Source organism: Meleagris gallopavo, chromosome 5, assembly GCF_905368555.1.
Source record: "Meleagris gallopavo chromosome 5, MGAL_WU_HG_1.1, whole genome shotgun sequence".
Taxonomy (NCBI): Eukaryota; Metazoa; Chordata; class Aves; order Galliformes; family Phasianidae; genus Meleagris; species Meleagris gallopavo.
Window position 1 is genome coordinate 5,643,721 of NC_139408.1, and position 27,975 is coordinate 5,671,695.

The 27,975-nt window shown below is 44.7% G+C and overlaps 1 protein-coding gene across 5 annotated transcripts; it reads right to left on the reverse strand.

Moving 5' to 3' along the window:
- Positions 1 to 195: 195 nt before the first annotated feature.
- PAK6 (p21 (RAC1) activated kinase 6) lies at positions 196 to 27,951 on the reverse strand. Of its 5 annotated transcripts, none has more exons than XM_010710846.4 (11): positions 27,714 to 27,951; positions 20,877 to 21,177; positions 19,673 to 19,747; positions 14,264 to 14,472; positions 9,978 to 10,595; positions 7,187 to 7,678; positions 6,823 to 6,956; positions 4,873 to 4,999; positions 4,528 to 4,653; positions 3,760 to 3,894; positions 196 to 2,078 (listed from the first exon to the last, which is right to left on the reverse strand). In XM_010710846.4, exons 4-11 carry the CDS (start codon positions 14,465 to 14,467, stop codon positions 1,911 to 1,913), a joined length of 2,004 nt encoding a protein of 667 aa, XP_010709148.2. In that variant the 5' UTR covers positions 14,468 to 14,472; positions 19,673 to 19,747; positions 20,877 to 21,177; positions 27,714 to 27,951; the 3' UTR covers positions 196 to 1,910. The 5 variants fall into 5 exon arrangements, with proteins under 5 accessions (XP_010709148.2, XP_085080103.1, XP_085080102.1 ...); XM_085223977.1 differs by lacking the exon at positions 27,714 to 27,951 and adding an exon at positions 21,298 to 21,554; XM_085223976.1 differs by lacking the exons at positions 20,877 to 21,177; positions 27,714 to 27,951 and adding an exon at positions 20,369 to 20,441.
- Between the last annotated feature and the right edge of the window lie 24 nt (positions 27,952 to 27,975).

A 27,975-nucleotide genomic window follows, 5' to 3' on the forward strand; every position in this document is an offset into this window, starting at 1 on the left:
CCTAACCCTGTCATTTTTCACTCCAATAAATGCATGTGTCAGAACCCAGGCCTTCTGCTACAGTCTTTACCTGTTTTAAAAGCCACGCAGCCACAGAATAGATAAGTTACACCAGACTTTGAGGTGCACATTCTTCTTCCCTTACAACTCTGAACTATAGACACATTTTAAAGCATCTCAGCAATGCAACAGACATATGAATAAATCAAGGTCTACTTTAATTTAAAACACAAGTGCAAAGGATTCACAACTACAGGTGAGCAGGATCACTTGTTTCAAATTATAAATCTTCTTAAAGCCCTGCTCTTTTGCATTAAAAAAAAAGCAGAATATCTGGAATACAGAAACATTTTACATCAAAAGCTTTCCAGTGCAGCTCAGGAAGAGCTAAGCAAATTCATATCAATTAATTAGCTTTATCAACCCCAAACTCAGACATCCAGTCGGTGCAGACCACTACGATCACTCTACTGGCCACAGGTAGAGTGGTATCGAGAGGCAGCAACCTCATCCCTCAGCAGGCATCTAAGTACTGGAGCTGAATCACCCTCTGGAGGTGCTCCTCTCGCCACGGTCTACAGAGGCAACCAATGTGCTTCGCAGTATGGGCACCCACCATTTAGGTGACTGACAACAGTGCAGATGAATTCCATCCCAAATTACTTCAAGTAATCAACTGTGGCTTCAATTCTGAAGCAGGATCTATCATTGGAGTAAACAGCAGAGGATAGAGATTATCAACATCTTCTGAAGAAAATGCAATGAAGAGTATCTGAGACAGCACGACTGTCCCAAGAATAACTTAATTTTCAATAAATTTGTATCTGAGTTTGAAAACGGGATCCCACTTTCATACATAAGACACATTCTTGAGACCTCACAACAATATGCACCACCACTGTACAACGTGACATCCTGACCTAGAGTCCAATTACCTCAACTATCTCACTGATCAGAAACTGCATCATACAAAATACCTAAATCTATTTAAAAATAACTGTGAGAGCTGCTTAGACAACCAGAACCCTTCTGAACATATCACCAAGGGGGTGAAAGGGGAAGGATATACCAATTACAAAACATACATAGAAAGTTTCCCATCTCTCCATGTTCTGCAGTAGAGAGCAAGGGAGAGGGAGGTTGAACAAACAGCCTTGCTTTGCACATAAAAATCTCTCCTGGGATATACGCAGGACAGCAGAAACTTTTTCATTCTGTCTCCCAGAGCATTCCCAAAGTGTTACCCTTCCAATGGTCTCCCCTCCAAAAGTTTAAGGTAATGAAATGGATTCAAGACTGACCACTAAACCATACATATTTCTCAGCAAAAGAGAAGCATGTTGATGCAAGAGAGCCATTGGAAAACAAATATGTACATATCACATCTGCTCCCTGGGAAAATATGTACAGCGTTCTAGGTCCACATTTAACTGAAGATTAAAATAGTCTCTGGAGAAAAAAAAATTGTGAAGTCATTGTGCATTGTTGGAGACTTGAAAGGCATCTGTGCCCCACAATGTACATTTAGGTGAGCTCAGTACTCCAGTGTATGTCTGACAAAGCGAAGGTCACATTTCTAGTTGGGAAATTTTGTTTCAGTTCAGTAGTCAGCAGCCAAGGTTTGCAGGAACTTGCAAGCATTCAGATACACAACCATAGATCCACATACAACTGCCATTCTTTGGAAGAAGTGATCCAGAAGTCATCCACCTTTGCTCTTGAGAAAAACACGATCTTATTGAGTATGCATTGATTGTCTTTAGCAAAAGAGAAGTCACAAAGGCAGAGAACACAAGGACCCATCCTGTGAGAAGACTGCTGATGAGTTCCAAGCACCATTCACAGGACAAGACTTCCTCGTCTCCTGATTGTCTGTTATGTGTTACCTTTTCCCAGCATCTTCCGTGAAGTCAGCAGGTAGAGGTACGCTTTCTGTATTGCTGGATAAGGGGGACCAGGCACTCTGGGAGCCCTGTCTGGAGCAGAAAGGGATGATCCAGAAGTTCCTGTGCCGTTGCTCTTTCTAGCGGCTCCCGTGTCAACATCCTTTCCAAGAAATCTCTCAGAACTGGAGAAGTCTGTGAAAAAGCAACCAACCAATTCAAGCCCATAAAGCAGACAGGCAACATTTGACAACATGCTACCAAGGGAGCATTGCTTAATTCAACTTTCTAAGTTTAGTTTCTAAGATGAATGCATGCCACGTCCTTTAACTGAAGCTAACTTTGTTTTCCATTTTGTTATTTGCTCCTTTCTGAATTTCAGCTCTTCCTGCTCCCTGAGGCACACCAACTTGGGTGTGAAGGGTTGGCCAATTCCTTCTTTTACTGGCCATAGAAGTGTGGGAAAAGTATTTAAACTGGACTCCCAAGTAGGTTTTGAAAACCTGGAAATTTGATGCTTGAGAAGATAAGAAACTGCAGAGCAGCGTACCATGTGAGCATGGTGAGGATGGGTGGACAGTTGGACTAGATGACCCGAGAGGTCCTTTCCAGCTTTAATGATTCTATTTCTGTGATAAACTAAATTTCCTCTGCCCTTTAAAATATGCACATTGAAGCATATAGTTGAGTAGCCAGGCTCAAGAGCCGCTGAAAAGCTCTGCTCTTCTCTTGCTGATAGTAATCCTCTGTGTCATTAAAACTGAATAAAAAATGAACTTGGTATATATTCATTTATTTTAATGCCACTAATTAAATCCATTTTAGACCAGGGGCATTTTCTTAGCTCTCCCTGGTTAGCTCAGCAGTAGATCACGAAATACTTTTCACAGTGAGCTACAGCTTGTTTCATGAGTGCTTTGAACAACCACTGTGATGGCCAGAGGGAAAAGGCACAACACAGCTGAGCACCAGGACCCAGCCTTTATCACCCTGTCAGAAAACCTGCCTACACTTCAGAAAAGCAGCAGAGACCATTCCAAGGGGTGTCTGTTTAGCTTGTTGCACCCCATACCACAATAACTGACCTCAGTGAACATTACGGGTAATCAGAATGGAGGGCTGAATTCACAGCAGGTGCTGGGCCCCATTTCGGAGAGCAGGAAGAGAGGAGGATGGAGCTTGCTTCCCCGGACAGCAGTGAGCACAGCTCACCTTGTGAAGGACTCTAGCTTTCACAGCCTGCAATGGGGTCATCCCACCAAGTGATGCAGACCACAAATGGTTTTACACTGCCTATGCGGATCCTGAATGAGACCCTGATGTTTTAATTAGGGTTGCAAAGGCAAATAGGAAAGACAGCAGCTGTTGATGTTTGAGTGTATGCTGTTAGCTCAGAAGTCTGCTCTGTTAAATAATTCAGGTTTAGCAGCTGAAGATATTCTGATTAATTGGAAAGGCCGGAGAGCTCAGAATGCTGCAGAAGCTATTTGATCTCAGAGGCTTGGACTGAAATGAAAGGAGTACTGTTCTAAGTGAGGACTAAAAGGTAATCACTATATTTCTTATGTCACTGATAGTTTCATAAGAAACCATGAAGATGAGCTAATCTTCAAAGTACCTGCTCCACCTGAAGCAGCTTTGATTTGCACCATCAGGTTTATGCCCAAGCGACCTTATATTATTAGGACTGTTTCCCAAAACAGCCACTAGCTGTCAGCAGCAGCTTGCATCCATGGAGGCACCAGGGCCAAAGAAGATCCCCAAGAAACATTGTCTAGCATGGTCACTTTCACAGCCAGCTTTACAGGGAACAGCTGGTACGTGTGTTTCCCCATGATAATCATCAGGTTTACAAGTGTTTTGCCAATATGCTCACCCTGTGGAAGTTTTTCAGTTTGGGAGGAGGACTGTCACGGAGTCTCTTCATTGCCTGGACTGGAGAATCACTGAAATAGGGGGGTTCTCCATCCACCATCTCTATCACCATGATCCCCAGAGACCAGATGTCCACCTGTGGGGACAATGACATGTCTATACACACAGCTCAAAGCAACAGATCCTTGCTTTGTTGCTTTCACGAAGGTTACAACACCCACTCCACCTATGACAAATGTTACTGGGAGAGTAAAACATCAATCCCCTTGGTGCTCTTGGATCCCTCAATGCAGTTTAACAAAGACAGCTTTCCACTGATCCATGCTGTGATTGCAACATCCAAAGGTCTGCAAACAACCGCTTGTGCTTTACCTGGACAGTTGTTGAACAGTACAAATCCAGCTGCTGCCACCTGCCCATCATTTCAGAGCTGCCATTTGTGCCTTCCCTGCTCTCCTCCCCACCCTTCATGGCACCGATTCATTTGCTGATCCACATATCATCACAGATACTCCCTGCTAACATCTGTTCACACTGTAGTGTACACAGGCACATGCCAATCTTCAGGTATAAGTAAGGGTAAGTTTACACCTTGTTTCAGGAAGCGGAATTGCTTCAGGTCATGTTGATACACCACATTCAAATCTGCAGTCACTGTTAGGTTTCTATTCCAAAGAGAACCTAGCTGCTTTTCCTAGAGACCTTAATGCTGTGACACCTCAGAATACCATTTCCTACCTCTTCCGACATCAGGGAAATTGCCCCTTACCTCAGTAGTGTATGGTACCCTTGCAATAACTTCTGGAGCCATCCAGTAGGGAGTACCTACCAGGGACTTTCTTTTAGGTACATCTTTACTGATCTGAGCACAGAAACCAAAATCTGAGAGCTTGACCTGTGCAAAGAGAAAAGCAACCAAACTTTAACTACGTGGAACTAAATGACCTTAACGGTCCCTTCCAACCCGAACCATTCTACCATTCTACAGAGGGAAGTAGGAAAGGTAAAGAAGAAAAAAAGGAAAATGACAAGACTGTGAACAGAAAGGAAATAAAGAAGCAAACTAAGGCTACAACAGCAGAATTCAGGAAACATTTTGGCCAAGGAGACCTACCCTTCCATCCAGTGTCAGAAGAATAGAGTCGCTCTTAATGTCTCGGTGAATGACCCCCTGAGAGTGAAGGTAGGAAAGAGCCTGCAGCACTGACTCACACACTGTTGCAATTTGCTCTTCATTTAGCCTGAAATTAAGGACATAATTTTTTAATGACATTGTACCCTTCTGTGGATAGTACTAAATCACAGTCACTATCAATGCTCAGTGCAGTTTCATGCAGCTAGATAATCTGGATAGTCTTATGCTTAGCTAAAGGTAGTACAGATTATAAACAGGGGAAGAGATTAAATCTTGAATTTCAGTAATTTCTGTTAGCACACTGTATACAAAGATCAAGAACCTCATCTTTAGCAACTTGGAATACCAACACAAGAACCCTCATGACCAAGTGTAAGAAAAAGAGTAGAAATGAAAATTATCTGTTGTATTAGGAGCCAAAGCCAGCACTTTCTGCACGTGTAGACTGACTTAAGAATTGTAAATCATTGCTGAAATATTCTGAGTACTTTTGATTCTCAGCGCATGAGCTCTAAGAAAAGCTGATACGTCTGAACTCTGTGGTTCTCAAAGATAAGGAGGTATATGTTCAACGTGTAATGTATGGAATTTGGTTTCAGTCAAGTGATTGCATGGTGTAAGAGAGATTATGAGGGGATTAGCTGACTCCTGGAGATGCAAATCAGTTATCACCTTCAGCAAGTATTTAATGAGGGGAATGAGGGTGTTTTCCTCCCTGTGAAAAACTGATAAAGGCTTGAAGCTTACTTTGGATAAATGTTATGGTTATAAAAGATCCTGTTTCCACTGTGTGGAAAAACAAGTATTCATTAAAGGGTTCAAAGGAAGGCTTTGTGAAATAACATCTAGGCTGACATCCCGCAATGGAATTCAATCTCACTACATAAACCTTTCACAAGCCTTTCCAGATTATTATTATTTTTTTAATCTGTAGCTCTATTGGCTCTACTAACATCAGCTACAAGCTACAGAAGTTTCACTGGCTCTGCAATGCAGTAACTCAGCATTCTTTGGGACTAAACATTCCGTTTCCTGTCTGGAAGCAGATACTAAAGAGAAACCCTGGTTCTCCATCCCTGAGATGTGCCTCTGAACAATTAGTTATAGCAATACTACCTCACTGCAATCCAATTCTGGAGGTTGGTGGCCCTGCCTGTGGCAGGGGAGTTGGAACTTGATGATCCTTTGGGTCCTTTTCAACCCAAGCCATTCTATAATTCAAATAAGATTCTGAATTTTCAAAAAAAGGAAAGCTTTTTCTTGGTCAGTGTTTTCTTTGGAGCTCCCTGCACTAGTTTACAGTTGTAAGAGGTGCTCCAGGGTTGGACAGACATCACCAGAACTCTTTGTGAGTGGGACTCTAGAGAGGTCATTCAAGAATGACTCCTTTGCCCTACAGAAATGTTTTGGAGATTAATGAATATGAAGTGGTGTGGATACCAAAACAAATTTAGGAGAGTGTCCAGGAGTTGCTATCTTTAGGCAGCGACATTTGGGAAGGAGTCCAGATCTCAAGGCTCTGCTGCACCTTAGTGGAGGAGTTAACCACCACTTCAACCTCACTAAAGTTGTACCACTGCAAACAATTTGTGTGTTTTTTAATAGCTATTCAATGGGCTTCCTGGCCAGGATGCAATGGAGAGTGTAAACAAGACTTTTTAAGAGTACTGTGCTTTACAGGGGAGGTCATCAAACAAATGAACCATGGGGATCCAAGGGGATCAGAAGTGTAGTGAGTTCCTTTCTCCACCAGAAGTAGCATTGCATGCTCCCAATGGATGACAGTGATAAAGCATAGCAGTTTCCGGGCACTAGAATCGCAAAGCATCACAAGAGCTCAGAGGGAAACTACTCCTTCCAGAAGTCTCTGATCTGCTGTTGGCTGTGAGGTGAAGACGAAAGCATTGATGTTTGGGTATTGCTTCTCACCTGATCTGAGACACAATGTCAGTGAGGGCCCCTCCCTGCAGGAACTCCATCAGTACCCAGAGCTCCTCTCCCACCAGGTAGCTCTTGTACATCTCCACTACGTTGACATGTTGGTAGTCCCTCATTATCACCACCTGGAGGGAACACCACACAGGGAACAGCTGATCACCAAAGCACCACTAGCCTTACCCACAAAGTCAATATGCACAGTCACTCAACTGCAGTTGCCTCCCTCCCCCAGCCATTCTTTTCCTTGCTTCTAGAATAATTCTGTTAAAAAGATGCCTCTTGCTCTTCCCACCCCTCCTGTTACCATGGCTTATGGTGTGCAGCATAAACCCTTCTCTTTATTATAAAAACTCACTTCATTGAAAAGGAGCTCCCGACGCTGCTGCTTCCTCAGATCCATCATTTTCACCGCCACCTGCCGCCCCGAGTGCTTCTCTCGAGCAATGCAGACGATACCTGTGGACCCTTCACCGATCTTTATGTAATTCTCCAGCAATGTCCGCGGATCTCCTTGGTCCACCACCATCCTAAGGGCAGCTTTGAACTGCTCGTGAGTCACAACCACGGGGTCCTCGCTCGCCGGCTGCCCTTTCCCAGAGGAGTCCTGGGGAAGGTGCAGGTTGCTGGAACTCGTCTGAGTCTGCCGGTTTCGGGGAGATCCGGCTGGTGACGGCCTGCCTTGGGGCACCGCTATCGCCTTCTCTGCTGTCGGTGACTTCTGGGGGGTACCGGCTTCCGAAATGAGCCTGGGGAAATCGGACGTGGGCTGATCCGATGGGAGGGATTGGGCTTTGGCCGCGGGGCTGCGCGGTGAGCCCCACTGCTGGGGCCTGAAGAAAGCAGTAGGCTTTGGGAAAAACGGAAGCAGAAGAAAGGAAAAGTGCTGATTAGGTTAATTTGGAGAGGTATGCATCAGCTAACATATTTTGTAGCAGACCCAAGATCTCCAGGTTCTTGTCTCCAGCTGCGTGTCTGGAGGAAGCCACGCATCATCCATGTTCAAGAATTAAGTTGCAGAGTGGGAGTTACGCTTTAAGGAGCTCCAAAATTGCCCACAGAGGTTGTGGATCCCTGCAGGCTTTCAAGGCCAGGCTGGATGTGGCTCTGGGCAGCCTGGTCTGGTGGTCAGCGACCCTGCACATAGCAGGGGGGTTGAAACAACATGATCATTGTGGTCCTTTTCAACCCAGGCCATTCTATGATCCTATGATTCAAATGAGGCAGAGAGGCTCCTGAGATATCAGTAACAACAACAAAACACACACACAGCAAAACCCACAGTAAAAACAGCCCTTGTTAAAAAGCATTCCAGCCTCACCACCAAAACTCAGGGGCAACCTGAGTTGCAGAGCATTTGAAAATCCTTTATCCCTCTGTGTCTCTGATCTTCCTGTATATAAAAGGAAAGAAGATTCACGCCAAAGCTGTAAATCACTTTGAAGTCTTGGCCTAATTCCCTTTGGGTAATTACACTCTGCCTACTGAAAACTCTCCCCGCACATTCTGCTGGTACCTGCAGAGCACTGCTGTCGATCAGACACAGAGTTAAAGCTGTTTTGGGAACAGCATCGTGAAGCAAAGCAGCTGCAGGCTCCATCCCCGCAGAGCCACCTGCACCTCACCCTATCCCCTGCTCACCGCTGCCCTCAATGACTTTGGATCAGCAGTGCCCTTTCCTGGAGCACTCAAAGCCCTTTTGGAGACCTCTTGCTCATGCTCCAAGCTGGCCCAACCCTGCTGGTTTACGAGATCTGCTAAGATCACAGCCTGCAGTGATGTGGCTTCGGGATACGCATTCCCATGTTAGCTCCACACGGATTCCCCAAGCAGGAGAAATCTTGGAGTGCTCACACTCACCTTGGAAATGCTGAGCAATTAAAACTGAACAGCATCTAGCAGGCTAGGTATAAAATACATCATCCTTCCTTTGTTGCATTTACAGCAATGGTGGATCTGACAAGGCAGCACTTCAGAAGGAGCAAAGCAACCATTTGTATTACAGCACAAATAAGAACTTCAAAGCAGCTGCCTTTCTCGCTCTCGCAGTTCAGACAAATTGCTAACAAAGTTAATAGCATGGGCATGGGAACTGAACGTAAGCAACAGAGAACTTTTTTTCAAAAAAGAACATTCACTTTCTTCCATAAAATAATTGTCTAGACTTTAATTTCTATGCAGCTTGGTATTTAATCAGGGATTTGTGAGAATGGCAGTATCTGCATAAGCAGAGTCTCAGACCACGGCCGTGTGATTCCGTGCTGGCACTGCGGTGCTGCAGTGCACAAACACAAACTGTCAGAAGTTACTTCCTCTTCATTTCCCAGCTCCACCCCTGCGGTCCTGTGCAGACACGCTCATGGCAACGGAATATCTATTTCCCAACTCTTGTTTTGTCTCAAAACGGAGGGAAAAAAAGGGGCTTTATATAACCTAGAGCATGCAAAAGGGCACAACTCGCATGCAAGCTCGCACATGTTTGGCTAACCACACATCAGTATTGTTTCCTGCCCCGGGAATGTGACAGCCCCTGTGCACACAGCTCCAGTTTCTGGACGTTGTGCTATGTCAGTGTTCTCCCAATTCTCCCAGGCCAAAGCAAGGAATGCTCCACCTTCCCTGGTGCCTGCACTCAGATTTCCTGTCCGACAGCACAGTGGGTCGAACAGGATGGATGCAAGCATTCCTGTTCTAGGCAAGCCTGCAGACACAGCTACAACCAGCAAACTCCTGAAGCAGTCCTATTCTGCACAGGCAAAACAATACATACCTAATGTAAACGATGGCCATTTCCCGAATGGCATTTGTGTTAGTACGATTGCATTTAAGTTATGCTTTTATAACAGCAGAACGGCAACGATTAGTAAGCCCCCTATCTCCTTCTCAACCTACCTACTTGCAAGAGCACAGATGTGCTAACAAGGCTTTCCCATGCAGATCTGGCTGCCATTTTGAGCTGTGCCTAGTGGTATATGGTGCAAAGCTCAGGACTGTGTGTCTCCTCTAGCCAGGGCTATTTTGATTCCAGCATTAACCACAACAGTAATGGATGGTTGTGCGCTGTTTGCAATCAAATTTGCTCAGCTGTGAAAGGAACCTCTGGAAGTGTAAAGACAACACTGAGCTCAAAAAATACTGAGTAATTGTACCTTTATATGCAGGGAAGGGCCTGACTTGTTCGAGCTGCTGGAGGAGGGGAACACGCTGCGTAACAGCCTCCTCTTCAAGCTATTCTCCCTCGATTTGGAGCTGGGGCTGCCTTCTCCTGAGGGCCTAGTGTTTGCCTGTCGTACCAGACAAGGTTGAGGCCAGCACTCTTCCGAGCTCCTTTTGCCCATCTTGTCACCGTCCCCTGGCAGAGCTGGCATGTGCTGCAGACAAGAAGCACGCTGGAGACAGCTGCTGTCAGCGTCCTGGAACTCCGAAGGCCCAAGGGACTGTGCTTTCATGACCATACCATTAGGGTGAGACTGTCCATCCAACCTGGGTTTGTAATCTGGCCACATAGTCTGCCTTCGTGTCACCTTGGTCCCACCGTTGCAATTGAGGTAGTTTCCGTATTTGTCTGCCCACTCTCCCTCAGGGCTCTGAAGATACATATCTGGGGGTCTGTCTTCCCCCAGGAGGCCAAGGGACTGAGCTCTCCTTCTGCTGGTGGGGCTCCTTCCCCTCAGAGTGTTGGAACTGATGGCAGAAAGCTTCTGGATATCGTTGAGTATCCCAGAGATGTAGCCTTCCACTTCCACGGTGCTGCCCCTCACGACTGTCTGCAAAACACACAGGGAAAAGGTGAAAATGTTAGAGCTGTAAAATTTGAGGTTCAGATTGTTTGACAAGGGTTATGTTTTGTCTGTGTAGCCAAAGCGGACTCAGACTTCTTTAACAGAAGTAGCACTGCTTTCAGAACAGCTCTTGCCACCTAATGGCTAAAACATCAGAGCAAAACTGGGATGTTGTCAGCAGTTATGGCTCCCTTCTGCTGGAATTATGCTCCTGAAGAAGTTACAGCATACTGCAATCTCCACCTGCCAAAAACCACCTTGCTAGTCCAGTCTAAGGCCCATCTCTTCCGTGTTGCATTCTCAGCAGTGTTGTAATCAGCCTCCCTTAGTCTGGTTCTCTCCCATTTTTGCTAATTCATTTTAATCTTGACCAGTGAAGACCACACTGGTCCCAAACTATATTCCTCCTCTGTTTTGCCAAGCTATTATAATTAAAAATGACGAACGAAGGGTCCCAACAGCTCACAGCTTGCTTTGTAAGCAAAGGATAAAGAATAAGGCATGCATCCAAACAAGCCACAGCACTGTAGAAGTAGGACATTTGAAGCTGTCAGTATATTATATGGCATTCTACCTTGTTTATTCTAGAACTGAAAAGCTTACAGAAGCTTTTTAGGGCTGGAAACCAAAACGTTTCATTTCTTCACAGAAATTCACAGCACAGAATGCCTCCTACACTTTCATGAACCTCTGCCTGAGGAAAATCCTTCCCTGGAGTAATGGCAATCTCCTGTTTGCTAACTGAACTCTGGGGATTTTCTAAAGATGCTGAATTAATTACACCAAGCCTAATATTTAGCTGGTGCAAAACAGCAACTCCAGTAATTTCAGCAGAATGCCACCACAGTGAGCAAAATGAGCATCTGGTTCATTCAGTGTCTGGGAATGAAAGGCAGAGGAGAAAGACTTTGTCAAACAAGGTGAAGGAAGGATAACCCAACTCATGACGTTGCATGCACAACATCACCTGTAGCAGAAAATTCTGCTCCTGCTATACCATCCTCACCTTCTAGTTAAAACATCTTTCAATTAGACTCAAGTCACTCCTGTTGTACCGCATTAAGTCAGTTCTATCTCCCCAGTGCGCAGTGAAGATGGGGGTTAACTGTATTCTAATGTCTTGCTTAAAGACTGCATCGAATTAATGAGTACACATCCAAATTTGAGCCAAATCTGCATGGAATGTTCCCACCAAGATCACCTCTTTCTAACCAAGATTTAGAAGTGATATTTTGCATAAGAAAATTGACCTTTTCCAAGCTACTCACAGTGCATGTTAAAAAAGGAAGAAAAACTATGAAAAGTTGAATTCAGAATCTTATGCCTAAGTGCTCAGTACTTATACATAATCTTATTTTTGACTGGTATCATAGAGCGGGAATTTGTTGGAATGAAGTTTAATAGAAGCCATCACCTTTGGGATACAATCTAAGAGAATCACAGAATGGTTTGGGTTGGAAGGGACCTTTAAGATTACCAGGTTCCAACCCCCTGCTATAAGCAGGGACACCTCCCTCTAGACCAGGTTGCTCACAGCCCCATCCAGCCTGGCCTTGAATGCTTCCACAGAGAAGGCATCCAAAATCTTGCTGGGCAACCTGTTCCAGTGTCTCAGTGTTTGCATTTGAACTAAATGGGGGCAAAAACAAACAAACAAACGAAAAAAAAAAACAAACAGTTGAAGATATTTCTCTAGTTTTTAGATACTGCTGGGTTCTCAACGTTTTGCAACACCTTCCTGATTTTGCTATCCACAGATGTGTGATATGTGAAAGAACTGACCAGTATCACACTTGGGACATCATTTCTATTTTGACAGTGATGCCTCAACCTGTTCTTTGAGTATGCTTTTCCTAATACTTACAAAGAATTTGCCCAGTTTGCTCTGGGAATGCCATAGGTAACAATGTCAGGAGCCTAAGGCAAGGCATAGGAGAGATCTATCATCACACTCTGACCCAAAGTCTTCTACTTCATGATTGAAGGAAACTCCATTGCTCAACACGAGTGTCTTGGTTTTGACAAATCCTTGCTGGCTGCCAGCTCTCACACTGTTATCTGTGGGAAGTGGTTGCAAATAGATGACTTGCTTATTTGTTCCAGTTTCTTTCTGGGAATTGAAATTATTCTGCCTGATCTGTAATTCTTTGAATTTTGTTAGACCCAGCTACTTGAAAACATCCAACTTATTTCAGAAGTATGTTTCTCTCTTATTCTAGCCTAGCTCTTACCCCTTTGTGCTTGTGTTGTGCTAGCGTGCTAATCACAGTTAACCTTTTCAATTAAGAGTGAAGAAAAATCATTAAACATTAAAAAACTCTCCATGTCCTCTGTTATTAACTTCCTTCCAAAATGAGCAGTGAACAAAGTCTCTCCTTCATCCTCCTCCTCAGTGTGCTTATGATGTTTCCTGAGTGCCCTTTATGTTCTCTGAGAATAACATCTCTCTTTGTGCCTTAGCCTTCCAGTTTTTTCCCTCCATAAATTTCTTTTTTATTTGCCCTTTCTAACTTGACCTAGTTTCCACCCATCTGAGCAATCCTCCCGCAGTTTAAGCTCATTAGAGCTCTAACCAAGTTGGGCTCCTATTGTATATTTTCTCTGGTTCTATCACCTACTACGTTTACCTCAAAGCAGATTCAGGACACCACAAAACAAAGGGCAATACTCCTCCCTTTTTATTTTGCCTATTCTTCCTGAGCAGATTTTTTCCTTATAAATCAGCATTCTGTTCAAATGATACGCCATTTAAATTGAAGTCTTGGTTTTCATTAGTACCTGCATTATGCTAAAATATAGTCCCATATAGTCCTCAGATTTTAAGCAACTGTGCTCAAAAGGCTAAGGATGTTCAACAGATAGACAGCTATTTCCTTTTAAGTTCCTCCTGAAATCCAAATAGTAATATCTCCATTTTGTAACCTACCTTTCAGTTTTTAGGCCCTCATAGGACTGAGTTTTTGGTTGTTTTTCAAACAGAGAACCAAAAGTTCCCAAAGGCTAGCAAGACTTCAAATGCAGCCATTCTGTCACCACCTATCATTGCCTTTTCCCAGAGGTCAGTGTGAATCTGTCTCTCTTCACATACCAGATCCCTGAAGACTTAGGAACACACAGTTTTCTGATGACCATTATTAATGACCATCCAAGCAAGGAAACCATCTGAACTCACCCATCTGCAAGGATCAGTACCTTTTTCTCCTTACTGAAGGACTTACTTTAAGGAAATTCACCTGTTTACTATGTCTCACATTCAAATGGCTGTTTTACAAACCCTATTAGCCTAAACCCAAGTACAGCCCTGTTCCCTGTTCTTCTTCATTCATTCAGACATTCATGAACTGCAAGCTAGTACTACCCTGCTCTCTCCCACTCAGGCTTCCCTGTCAACTTAATCACCAGCCAAATTTGCCCACCCACGAGAATGACAAGCTGGTTATTTGAACAGTGACACTACTGCAGCTAAGGATGCTGTTGTCCTTATTTCTGATGAAGTTACTATAAACTCAAAAATAGTGTTACCAAAGCACAGACCACTTCCCATCCACTGAATTCCTTACAGACCCCATCCTTACTCCTGCTTGAATACATATACCTCAACATTCCCATGCTGCTGGCTCAGGGAACTGGAAAGAGAAGTCCCCTTCTCTTACCTTCATAGGCTGGAGCTGCATCCGGGTGATCCTTGAAGGGTCCACAACTGGCTTGGGGCGCCTCAGCGTGTCTAGAATATTCTGCCATTGAGGTGGCAGGCCCACAAATTTGCCCTCTTTTGGGTCAAATGAAGTGTGGACACGATGCTCGAAGTTCTGCGGAGCTGAGATCTCAGGGCGTTTCTTCTTCTTCTTGCGGAACATGATGTCTGAATGAGAGAAGGCAGTGCCATCAGTGCTCCTGCACATCTGGATCATAGAATCATAGAATGGCCTGGGTTGAAAAGGACCACAATGATCACCTAGTTTCAACTCCCCTATGTGCAGGGTCACCAACCACCAGACCAGGCTGCCCAGAGTCACATCCAGCCTGGCCTTGAATGCCTGCAGGGATGGGGCATCCACAACCTCCTTGGGCAACCTGTTCCAGTGCATCACCACCATCTGTGTGAAAAACTTCCTCCTAATATCCAACCTAAACCTCCCCTGTCTCAGTTTAATACCATTCCCCCTTGTCCTATCACTATCCACTATCCAGGATGCTATCTGCCCAACTGCTAACATCACATATCAATTATATTAGCTAATTATATTGTATTAAAATCATTCTCAGTAACAAGCACTTGCACAACCATGAAGCTGACATGATTACACTTGCTGATTTGTAGGAAATGTCCTAGCAAATTGCTATACTGTTGTAGCACTCTAAGAAATGGACCCAGATGTGCTGCTTCTGAACTTCTGGAAATAAAAGGACAGAGAAATAGTTGAAAAATAGCCAAAATCATTGAAAAGAAGGCAACTCTTCTGATTGTTTCCCACAACTCAGTTAATAATCTTGTACCTGTAACATTTCCCCTAGCCATTCATTGATTCAATATAAACTATGGTAGGTGATAAACTACTTGCATTTAATATGGCAACACATAATGTAACATAATGGTTATGATAACCCAGCAGCCCCTACAAGGGGAAGTGTTTATATGTCATAGATGGGTTTTTGCACCATCTACATCCCCCAGCCACGCAGTCCATCCTTGGTGAAACACAGTCTTTGCACACTGAAAGTGCCCACTGCAATCCATGACTATTACAGTAAAAGTACAAAAGAGGGTGGGAGCTCCTGCTTGGCTCAGAATGGGTTCCAATGGAAACCCAAATACTTCTTAATGGAGAGCTTGAGGGAAGAGAGGCCTGTGCTCCAGGTCAGCACTGCAACTACTCAAACTCCGTGATCTGCCTCTAATGCCCCTAGGTGCTGCACATTAACTAAGCATATCTGGAGTGCTGTATCCAGTGCTGAAGTTCTGAATTGCTGATCACACATCAGTCATGGCAGCTACTTGAACCACCAGAGCAGGGGCATTACAGCAATGTTACTGCTTTAAACTGTATCTTTCTTTCTCCTGCTCCTAATCTTGCAGCTTCATTCTTCATCCCATCTCTATTACGATACTCAAGGCATAACACACACTGTCTTTTAAGTTTGCTTTTTAATGGCGTCACATGGCAAGGGGTCCTGAAAAATGTGGTTTTAAACACACCACAGCCATTAGCCCTTGCAGAATCAATTGTTTTTGAACCAGAAGACAAATCATTACAGCAAACTGTAAGGCTGAAAAGGCTCAGATTTACAGCCTGGGTGACATCTCAGCCCTAAGCAGAACAGCAGCTCAATGCCAACATATCACTTTGCATAAGCATAAACAATGTGCATTTGTGAATTTACATTACATGACTGTACCTGCCAGTCAACACCTGGAATGCACTTAATTCCTCCATATGAAAGCATCAAGTCCAAATACAATACAACACCATGCATCATTTGCTTTATGTAGTCTCCATCAATCTTTGATCATAAAGACACTGCCATATCAGACAGGTGGTTTAAAGGTACTCTGCATCACTGAAATTCATACGTTGTTAAAAATAGTGATTGCAACCCACTGGATTTCAAATAATCTGTGTAGGTTTTGCATCTCATTGAGAAGGTCTGTATTTAAGCAGTCTCCTCTCACTTTGTGGCTTTCATGCAAAAGCTGTTTGTTTTTACTTCCAATATCCAGCTACAGAATGTTGAAACAGAAAACACAAAACAGGCCTTTTCTAATTTAGCAAGAAATTAATACAAATATGTTAAGCATAAAATATTTTGTAAATCAAGACAAACCTGAATTTAAACGCAGACAGCATCCCTTTAATACAACAACACAAACACTGTGACACCGATATTATAATAACCTCCTAGACTTCAGTCCTTCATTCATTGCTGACAATTGGAAGAAATGTCACAAACAGAAATAATAAAAGTCACTACCACAAGACAAAAGCAGTCGGAGATTGAAATTCTCTCAGCGATCCATTCCTGCTGCCTGGGAAACCACGTTAGATTTTTCAACTCCAGATATAGCTGTTCCTAGATGATACAGTTCCAAAAGCTGTCACATCTGCCAGTGAGCATGAGAAAAAATCCCACAGCATCCAGAGCAGGGGGAGGGATCGGTGGGAAGGAGGGGCAAGAAGAGAGAAGGGTCAGGCTCCTAGGAGAGGGAGGGGTGGGAAGATTGGGGATGGAAGAGAGAAAGGGGAATCAGAGTTAGGAACAGAGCAAGGACTGGGAGGCAAGCAACCCAAAGGAGGCACAGGGCACAGAATAGAAAGAAGTAGATGGAAAAGCATTATCAGGAATTGCTCGTCACAAAACAAGAGTTCAAACCAGCAGACAAAGGGGCAAGCACACACTTCTTTAATCTGACTTGCCACCACCCTGCGTACATTCAATTCTGTGCTCCGTTGGTATAGATATGCTGCACTTATCTGTGCACATGCTCATTCACTCACACATACACTTGCTGATAGCAAAGCCAGCAGAGAGCTCCTTCAGCCTCACTCGTGTAGCTTCCAGTTAAAAATAAGCTCTCCCTCCCCCTCCTTGCTGCAGCAGCTGAACTCACTCGGTGCTTATTCTGCTGGTCTCACAGATCTGGCCGCAGCTCACTGCATCCCTCCCTGGGCAGGAGATAACAAGCAGTGCCCGAGCTCAAGCAAGCAGCTCCTGTGATTGCTAAACACTCCCCCAGCTGATGATGCTGACCAGCCAAGGAGAAGGGAAGAGAGGAACTCAGGACCTGAGGAACTGCAACATGTGGGCCAGAAGATGAAGAAGATCCCAGAGAATCCACCAATTAAAAGGGGAAAAAAAAAAAAGTATTTCCACATTTTGCTATACAGATCACTAATTTAACACATTTCAAGTGCAGTAGAAGCTAAATAGGCCACTATCAAAGCATGCTGTGGGCATATCTGCTTATGTTCATGTACACCTATGTACATGAGAACATGCACAGATGGTAATCGCTGCATTCCATACCTTCTAAACCCCTCATGTTTACCCCCCTGAGGATTCTGAGATGTTATTTATAACAAACTGCAGATATTCACAGCATTCTGCAGACAAAGAAAAATGACAGGTTCCTTCCCTGAGGAGCTTCAAAATCTAGAAGTGATTTCATACGGAAAAAAAAAAGACAACAAAGGGTGGGCAAAAAGGGGAAAGAAAAGGTAAATAGTCTGAAATCTGAAATGGGATGTAAGAGCAGAGAGCCTCATAACCAACAGCCCCAGCCACATTCATCTGCTATACTCATTTTAAAAATGCTGGTTTAGATACTTTGCTTCCCTAAAAGAAGAATGGATGTTTGCCTGCTGTGCCATCACTTCCCCTGTTTCAAGTCCTTTCCTTCCACTCCTCTCACCCCCACAGCTCCCAACAGCAAAGCTATGTGTTGGTATGAACTGATGGAATGCTCTAAATCCTGCACAAACACACACACAGATTAATATTACATTAGAAATAAGCTTAGAGGGAGATATCTCTGTTATACTGCCAGGTTTAATTCAGACAAATGAGAAAAAGAACCCAACTGCTTGACAGTTTTTGCACCACTGAACAGGGTCTGGAAGCCTATGGCGCTATCTCTTTCTCCCCATTTCCTTGCTCGTACATAAGAACCGAAGCCTAAAATACAGTGAATATCTATCTATGAAGGTTGTTTTGGATGCTGCTCAGTGCCACGCTGCTAGGCATGTTTTAGCCATATCAGACCACATTCATTCTGGAATGTATATAAAAGCTCTTGTAGAAAGCAAGATGTAGCTACGGAGCTTCAGTCTTCACTCTAAGTCAGCATAAAGATGTTACCAAGATTAGAATATCAACATTTTGAGCTCTGTCTGCAAAAATTCAGATGAAAAATAACATCTCGTGTATCAGAGAGGGTTATGTTGGGACAAGGGAAAGGGGCCCCATCTGGCCTACTGGGTCACGTGGCAAAGGAAGGAGGCAAGGCGTTAGGCTGCATCTGGGGAGCAGGCCACATCAAGCACAGCACGCTGAAACACTGAGTGCCACGTCTTGTGGTTCTGTCTGTGCTCCTCCATACCATGTGGTCTATAGTCCATGGGATGAGCAAACTGCAGCCCAGGCACAGAGTCCCAATACATGGGAGGAGAGCCCCGCAGCCTGGCTGACTCAATGCCTTGCTACTCACTGCTGCTATTAAACAGTGATAAAGAAATTTAAATCATAACAGACCAGACTTGGCCAAGTCCCCACTCTGTACTCTATTGCACAGAACGCGCACTACTCCGGAAGCATGAGAGGCCAGAAAACTGATCCTCTAGTTCAGAGCCTCCCATGGCAAGATCTGAAAGCCTGCTGCATCAGGATAACATGTTGATTAAACTTCAGCTGCTCTTGCTAACTTATATACGTGCAGAGGTGACCTGCAGCTCTTCATATCATGAGACTTCTGCATGATAACTCCATGGGCACTGAAAAGGAAAATGATGTGCAATGCACACTGGAGAAGCAGATTAAAAAGAGCACTCTTTTTTTTTCTGGTTAGAGACAGGAAAGTCAAGCTTCTATAATGCTTCTCTTTCTAAATGAAAACCAAACAAGACTTTCCCACGTTTGCAAGCCATGGCAATAGAACTTAGGATATTGTTTCCAGGTACATACATACACTGTGTGTGCATCATCTAGGCAAAAACAACCCCGGCACGGGGAACAGGCTGTCCATCTTGAAGCACTAATCCAGCAAACTACTTGTTGATAGCTCTTTTCCTTATTTGATCAGCTGTCTTTGTTACTAGGTACATAAACCATCGCTTGTACTTAGCAGACAGGACATGCAGATCAAGGCACAGAATATGGAAATCAATATGCAGCTTCATCACGCCATCAAGAATGAGGCTGTTCAAAGGGAGAGAGAGCCATACAGCAGCATTCCAGTCCCCAGCAGCTCTAAAGGGGCTCAGCTGCTCAGATTTTACCTTAATTCAATGCTTAGAAAAGCAGAGGAAGACTCAGCAAACATCCCAAAGCCCCATGGAGCTCTCACTCACCAGCCACAAACTTCTCTTCTGTTGTTTGCTTTTTCTTCAGTACTCTCTCCCCAAATACATTAAGACATTAATGTCCTGGCAAAGAAGAAAACAGATGCATCAGCAAACATTTGTGGATGAGACTACTTTCTGTAGCTGTGAGATGAGATGCATGTCTGTGTACGTTGGTTAGCACTTGGCAAAAATAATTAGGTACAAAAGGGCAATAGAATTGTTGATCATAACTTAAATAGGAGGAGATTAGATGGCTTTCAAATAGCCAGGATACACTCACACGCCCAGACACACAAGAGTACTACCATGTACTGTTTCAGTAGGTGTGCTGAAAGCATCTTGGCTAGCACTGCTGCCAGGTCAGGAGAGCAGACACAAGGGGTTCTAATTGGTCAGTCAATTAGGCTTCTTCATCAGACATGGCAAGGGTCCTCACAGATATAACAGACTTCAGAGATGTTGCTACGCCTCACATAAAAACAATGAGCATGCATGCTCCTGACATGCTGTCAGCTTTCCCAAGCATCACCCAGAGTAATCTTAACCCCTCCGTCACCCCGATGGTTTAAGAGCATCACCCTGCAAGATTCAACAACACTCTCCATCATTTTCACTCATTCATAGGTTAAATTGCAAGACACCACAGACCCACACCTCAGCCCATCTGAAAGACAGTGGAGAGCAAAAAACTGAAGATCTTACTGGCAGTCCAGCAATGCCGGGAGAGGACAATTCCAAATGAGAAGAGAAAGAAGGGTCTGCAGGGAAACTCTCCCACTGCCATGCAGCAAAGCCGATTGGAGGATGGTGTTGCTGGGCTATAGGAGTAAAGATGAAGTGAACTCCTTCCCAAAGGAATCCAGCTCCTGGATTTTCTCGCCTTCCAGAACCATCCCTTGAGAGGAAAAGATTCCATGACCCCCCTGAACCGTCCGTCTCTCATTTTGCCCAAGGCTGGCACTGCCAACGCACGTGTGATTGCCGTGCTTGCTCTTGGAAGTGGCAAGGCTTAGCTGCGAAGGGAAGGGGTTAAGCCAAAGCAGCACAGCCACTGGGGAGCAGAGACATGAGTTTAAACTGACAAACCCAGTCCTGTGTAAACAGAGGGAACAAACTGCACGGAACAGCGGCCATTAGGACAGCGTGGCTACTGCTTTAAAGCAAGCAAGCAAGTCAGCGTGGGTCCCCAAAGCAGCAGGAGGGAGCTTACCCGTGGCTCCTCATTGCTCCGGACCCAGTGGTGAGGTGGAAGCTCTCTGCCACCGCAATCCGCTGAGGCGCCGATAAACTTGGGAGAGAAAGACGGCAGGAGAGAGCGGGAGAAGGAAAAGGGGTGGAGGCACTCCTGACATGTTTGCACAGTGCCTGCTTCACCTGAGCTGCTGAGTTTGATTTCAGGGCGTGGGAGCAGATGGGACACAGGCACGCTCAGCACAGAGGAGCCTCAGATCCGTGTTCCAAGGAAAAAGACACGCTGGTAGCAGAGCCTCCCAGGACCATCTTGACTTCTCCTGGAGGGGGAAGAGAGAGGGGAGCTCGCTCACACCTGGGCACCACTTACAAGGGCTCAGGCAAGAAGCTTAGGATGATCATCTCCCATTTCCCTCCACCCCTCCTCATTTCATACTGACCTATTAAAGCTTCGCCTTGCTTGTTAGCTCCTCTCTCTCTGCTCCACAGCCTCAGGGCCTGGAGCTGCTGCAGCTCCTAACAAATCCCGACATCTCCTCCCGTGTCGCCTGGCTCCAGACTTCAGGACCTGCCACCCATCCTCTGTCATTCTCAGCAGGAAAGCTTTGATAGCCCGCTGCATTGCTGGCTATAACAGAACCCACCAATTTATTTGCATTGCAGACGCATGGTACATGACCTGGTGCTTTTACTTCTCTCCTGTTGCTCGGCATGAGTCAGTGCTACAAGGTCTGAAGGCGCTGCTATCACCCTATAATCCTGTGCTGTGCCTCAGGGTTTGCTGGCTCGTGGAAATAGAGGTTTGGCTAGGACACGGGCAGTGCTGAGCAGTGCACAGGTTGAAGGGGTCAGAGACTTTGGGGATTACAAGGGGAGAGGTCAGAGATCATATCAGCAAACCCACCGGCTGCTCTGCAAACAAAAGTGGATTCTTGGGCTTCTACCAACCACCAACAATAAACAATGCTGGCTTAAACCTAAGCTAGGTACTGCCCTTAAAATGAAGAAATGTCATATTAGCTGCTTGTGCAGCAAAGGTCTGCCAGCACCTTGTACTACGTTTCCCCATTCCCATTTTCCCTCTTACTGGTTCACCAGTGGTCTGATTCACTGGGGTCTGGCAAAGACACTGAGGCCTGTTACCTCACAGCAGCATCCCTGGGGTGTACGAAGAAAAGTTAGCCACTTTCTGTCCAGGGTTTGGCTTGTCTCCCTCTCCATACACAGATGCAATAAAAAATTTTTACATTAACAGTAAATAAGCTACAATCAAGAGAGGGGTCAGCATTTTTTCACTGAAAGGCTAGTGCTTACAAGAGAGAAAAACAGCTGTGGAAGATCAGAGATGAGGAAACAGAATGTAACCCTTCTAGGTGTGGAGGAAAAATGACACTGAGCGCAAAGCATCGCCGTCATCTGTCACATCTACACCTTGCTGATGTGCCAATCAGCGAGGAGTCAGCCATCTCCACAACCACAGCAATGGGAGTGTTGCAGAGAAATGGCATTTGTATTCTACAAGGAGTCACCCAGGCTTGGAACTGGCTTCACATTTGCATACGTATTATACTTTATGTTTTTACATGCTAAGACAGTCTTCTAGAACGAGGTGCGAGCTCTTTATAAATGAAAGAGCCTGATTTTACTTGTCAGGACACAAGCTTAGATGGAACCGAGGTAGCTTTGAGTTGGTGTGAACCTCTGCTGCCTATAATTTTAATGAAAAACTAGGGCACTTTCCAGTCTTCCTCTTCACAAATTTGGTCCCAGCAGTCCTACACACTTTGAAGAAAAATTTACCAGTAAAAGTGACGCATCTCTAATTTCCCCCTTCAGTGCTTGTCCCTTTATTAAAAAATCTTACCGCTCCTTGCCTGCCCACTGCTCGCTTCTCACCTGGAGAGCTGCACGAGATAATGTAAATAATTATGCACACACATTTCTATAAACACACGCACACACACCCCGCTCCACCTACAGCTGCTACGCTGCACGCTGCTCATTCCAATCCGTCTGCCCTCCCTATGGAAGCCATCACCAGCAAGCAAGAAGTGCTGCAGGGCACACTGACTAAATGCTTGCATTGCAGCCTGCTTATCTCATCTATTTACGCAGCAAATGGCCATTCTGTACTCTGTGTCAGACATATAGCAGAGCAAATTTCAGATAAAAACTGCTGATCTCTCCTCTTTCCTCATCCTGCCCATCCATGGCAATGCGGCAGGACAGAACCAGTTCCTCACCTCCGGCTTCAGCTTTGTTTGAGCCCATTTCATCTGTACCACAGGTATAGTAACTCTGATGCATTCAGGAAATCCCAGTAAGGATTAAGGCAATCCCATCCATGCAGCTAGCATGTGCTTCAGAGCTGGATCTTCCAGCAGAGCTCCTCTGTGCCTTGGGATTCGCTGGGAAGTACAGTTGCACTTCCATTAGTAGTGCCCCTTCTCTTCCAAGGCTCTTGATATCCAGAGCAAACTGGCCAGGGAAGTGCAAAGCTATGCTAACATTTGGGACACAGGGGTCACTAGGAGAAAGAGTGCGTTGCAAATCCACAAAGCATCAGCTGGTGGGAGGGAGCAAAAGATAGAAATCAAGTCTGCAATTCTCCTAATCAGCACCCAAGATTAGCCAGGACTAGAGATGAGAAGGGAGTATTCCAGAGGCTGTTTCACTTTAAATAAGTGCCTACTGTTTAGCTACCTTTCCCCAATTGCATTCAGAGGTGGGCAAAAAAATTTGAGAGCGCTATCTGCATCGCTTGCTTATGTGCTAGGGCTATCTCCTGCTTATTGTGCATTGCTGATGCTGTAAAGGTAGCATCCTGGAGATCCCATCAGGATGAGGTCTTACTTGCACTCCCACTCTGTAAGCTTGTTAGGTGGGCTTCTAAGCATCCCCCAGGATTTACAACATCATGCTCCTCCAGACAAGTCTGTGCTGCCCTGTCCAAGAGGTAGGAGCTGTGCTTCCTGCAGAAGTCAGGCTGATAAGCCTTGCGATGGCAACATGACAAAGTCAGCACAGCCCATCTCTTCACAGATCCTGCAGGTCACCATTTTGCACTCCAGTAAAAGGACTGTGACAATGCTTCTTTCCCCCAGAAGAGAGGCAGCTTAATCCGTTGTTTTTCCAAGCATGCTGCGATCCTTAAAGATGCTATAGAAAGGCAGATTGAAATCCCTGGCTGACATAAGAGGAATACAGACTACAGCTCCTGTTCAGAATAACTAGGTCAGCCAGCTATTGCAGAAGTATTAACCAGAATTCAGACAATTCCTCGTGGCTAAAATAATGGCAGCGAAAGCCTAATACCATTTGCTGTTATCAGTGACTCTCTACCTTTGGGTACGTTCAAACCCAACTCTTAAAGGCCTTGAATAATTTGAGGCCTGCAGTTTACGCTTGTCAAAAGCCAGCCACATGGCTCAGTGCAGTAAAGCAGGCTCCCACCCCATCTGCTGCCCTGTGGAGGCAGGAAACAACTGCTCTTGCTGACAATATAGCTGAAGGCATGCAGCCCAGCTCAGAGCTGTGCTGTTAATCCAGTGCTGGAGATTGGGATCATGGCCATCCTCCCAGCAGTAACCACCCCACAGCAAATGCAGGAGGATGCTTTGTACTGCAATGGTGTGTGGGTAGCTCATTTTGGAGTAAGGCTGGTAGAGGCAGAGAGCAACAGTTTGAACGGAACCTAAGGGAAAGAGGAGGGGAAAGAAGCGGGGAAAGTCTGACCATCCCAGCTGGGATGAGTCTCCAATTTTTGCTCAACCCCTTCCAGTTGCTGAGGCTGGGCCAAGGAATCCCTTTCCTCTCACAGGCACTACTGCATGCCAGTCATTCATTCTGCAGCTTGCTTTCCCTCCTCCTGCAGCTACCACACCATGCAGCTAATCAGTACAGCTACTCGCATTAAAAAAAAAAACAACACTGTTTGTTTGGTGAGGCAAAGAGGTAGGTGAAAGGTTAGCCCTGGTTATTTAATTTTTTAATTAATATCTAATCTATTTTTAACCTCAGATTGTTTCAGGGGCCTGGCATACAGCTCAGCCGCACAAGTCAGAAGCCAGCAACCTGTCGTGCTGGAACTGGACCTTCTTGTTCTGCCACTGAAACAAGCATGCCATGATACTGTACCCTCAGTTTCCCTTATCTCCATGAGCTGTCAGTGCACTGGAGTCCATAGGGTGGTTTGCAAAGGATCAGCAGGTTATAAGTGGTTTATTAGTATAATTCAGAAAAATGTGAGATGTGATATTTTCATCTCAAGTAGCAATTTCTACAATAGAGAAAAGATAAAAAAGTTAAATGTTTAAATGTTAAAGAGTGATTTTTGGTCTTTCCTGATAGAAACTAAGTCACTGATATAGACATAGGTAAATATAAATGCTTCAGCAAAGGTTCCTTACAGAAATACTTGGGTCATCATCTGGAAATTTTTTTCATTTCCTTCTCAGCAATCTTAGTCCACAACACATTATGAAGGTGACCACAGGCCACAGATTAGAAGTAGCCAGGTAGTGTAGGTGAGCAGGTGGCAAGCGACCTGAAATTCTATGAGACTTTTTAAAACATGCTTTTAAATGGCACAGAAATAAATGGCAACGCTCTTCATTGGCTCAGATTTACATCACTGAGGCTGCTATTTTGCAGAGCTTAGAGAGAACGTATTTAGAAGTTGGAAGAGCACACAAAAGCCTTAAGAGCTTCTGCAAGTTTGTGAGGTGGGAGCAAGAGGCAGAATTGGTATTTCTGATCTTCCACACTTCTCACTGTACACTCAGGAGTTCTGATTGCTGCAAATTAATTATGTGCATACCCAAACTGGGCAGCTCACAAGCATGAACAGCTCAAAAATGGCTTGCCCAGAGCCTGCTTTTTTTTTCTACGTGGCTTTGTGCAGTGCAGAGAGAAAAGTCAGACAACTGGAAGGCCATCAGTAGGACAGCAGATACTACAGACAGCCCATGCTAGCAGATTGATATTATGAGTTCACTTGTCTTTGCTTAAACTGCTGAGGATGTTCACCCTCTAGTTTGAAAGAGTATGTATCATTATGAGGAACATGTTTTTATACAATGAGGTGCTGAGTATCTCCACAGATAGGAATTACTCATGTCCTGCTATTATTTATTTTGCTACTAAGAGTCTTTTTGTTAGCAGGAGTTTTAATTAAACACCAATACTCCTCTCCAGTTAGCATCCCATTTACCTATCTCCTGAGCTACATGTTCTCTAGCAGTATTATTTACTCCCTTGTATTTACCCACCCCTCCATTTCTCTCAGATACTGCAGAAAGACAGCTTTTGTCCCCATAATCCATGAAAAGCGATACGAGATTTTATCAAAGAAAGAAACTAAAACATGCAAGATAACATGGTGCTCAACACTGGTTATGTAGGATATCCATGAGCTTAAATTGATGTCAAGTGACACAGCCAGAAGCAGTAGCGTCTTCTGTACCCCAAAGCCACACCTGCCTGCAGTCTGTCATGCAGCACATTGCTCTTCCTGACCCTCTTTGGTTCCCCTCTCTGTAGCTTTGCTTGCACACATATTGCTTGCAGTAGTGCTTCCTTCTCTGTCCTCTGATGCTGAGTCTATGATCTGCAAATATACTGCTGAGTATATCTGGAAGGCTTTAGGAGATCACGGTTCATGAAGTCCACACAATGGGTAAACACCTCTTCACAGTTTTTGTTTTCTCTGGATAACAAATCAGATCATAATGTGTTCCAGACTTCAAGTACACAGGATTCTTGGAAGCTGCCCTAGATTAATGTTTTAAGAGTTATTAATTAATGATCCCCAAGTGTCAGAGGCAGAATAGATGACTCCTGACTGTGACGCTGGCAGACATTTCCTCATCTCAACTATTCCTACAAAGTGAATCAAACTGCGGCAACAGCGTCCAACTGCATAAACTGCTCCTGCACCTGGCAAAGCCAACTGAAGAGACAGCACCACATTACGCAACGACTGCTGGCACCAACCCCCTCCTGGCCATCAGCCCTTGCCTGAATTCTGGGCACCAGTACCCTTCTCCAGGCAATCTCACCTAACCGCTCTGCAGTCTCAGCAGAGCGCAGCTTCCCCTCTAGGCACTGCTCAGCTAGGAAGAGTTTCAGGTTTGGGTTTATACTGGGGAGAATGCGATACTGACGATAAAGGTTTTTTAGATGTTACTCCTCATTTTTTCCACAGTCATAGCTGTCTATTCAAGGTTTTTATTTCCCTACCTTAAATAAGGTAGCTCTCTGCTGCTTTCTGGCCTCTGTGCAGTTTTCAGCAGAGATGAACTGGTTGTTCAGGTGTAGCTTAAAAATATATATATGTTCTATCTCCCTGCTCTTGTTTCAGTAGTATTTCTTCACACCAAGCCTGAAAAGAAACTTCGAGGTCAAGTTCCCAAGACAGGAACCACCTTCATTTCACTTCCAACAGAACAAAAAAGATCGGTGTTTGAAACAAACGACAAGATGAATGAACTGTAAGCTCAGATCTATTTACTTAATTGTACTTGCTTTCACACTGTTCCTACAACGCTCATTATTCTACTGTTTAAATACACAATTCAGGACGGTCAATGGTATTTACCACTAGCATACAGGCAGGCTAAAGGTAGTGTTAAAAAAAAGCCCTTCCTCCCATTTCTGTGGCTTCAGATCTCACAAAAATCAGCTTCCATTGGCTAATTTACATTTCCCGTCTAAAAAGGGAGTGCCAGAAACATCAAAGATTTATCTCTGTTCTACAGAGGGGGGAAGGCAAGCAGATTTCAGAAGCCATCTCAGTTTTAGTGCTTAGGATACTAGACCCTGTTGCCCCTTCTACCTCCCAGAGTTGGAACCTTACCTGGAAAAAAAGATCTCCGAGAAATACTTCTGGAGTTAATTCAGTCCCTTTTTCCTTCTGACTACAGGTTGCTGCTTGTCTTAAACATGGGAAACATCTCTTGCTTCAGGCGAAAATTCTCAGCAATTTCATCTTCAAGCTTCTTCAGAAGAATCCTGGTTCAGTCTCATACACATGCAAACACATGGAGCTCACAGCTGCTTACTCACCAGCATCATCCCAATGCCAGCTGCCTGGAGGAGAGTAGCAGAGTGCCAGACTC

What these genes read in the sequence shown, in the direction of transcription:
- PAK6 (XM_085223981.1), bottom strand. Translation starts at nt 20,609, where the DNA reads ATGAGAGACGGACGGTTCAGGGGGGTCATGGAATCTTTTCCTCTCAAG. An exon ending in TGCAGCTCCAGCCTATGAAG is followed by an intron (nt 10,596 to 14,263) that starts GTAAGAGAAGGG and finishes TGTGTTTTGCAG; the next exon opens with ACAGTCGTGAGGGGCAGCAC. An exon ending in TTCTGACACTGGATGGAAGG is followed by an intron (nt 4,654 to 4,872) that starts GTAGGTCTCCTT and finishes CTCTTTGCACAG; the next exon opens with GTCAAGCTCTCAGATTTTGG.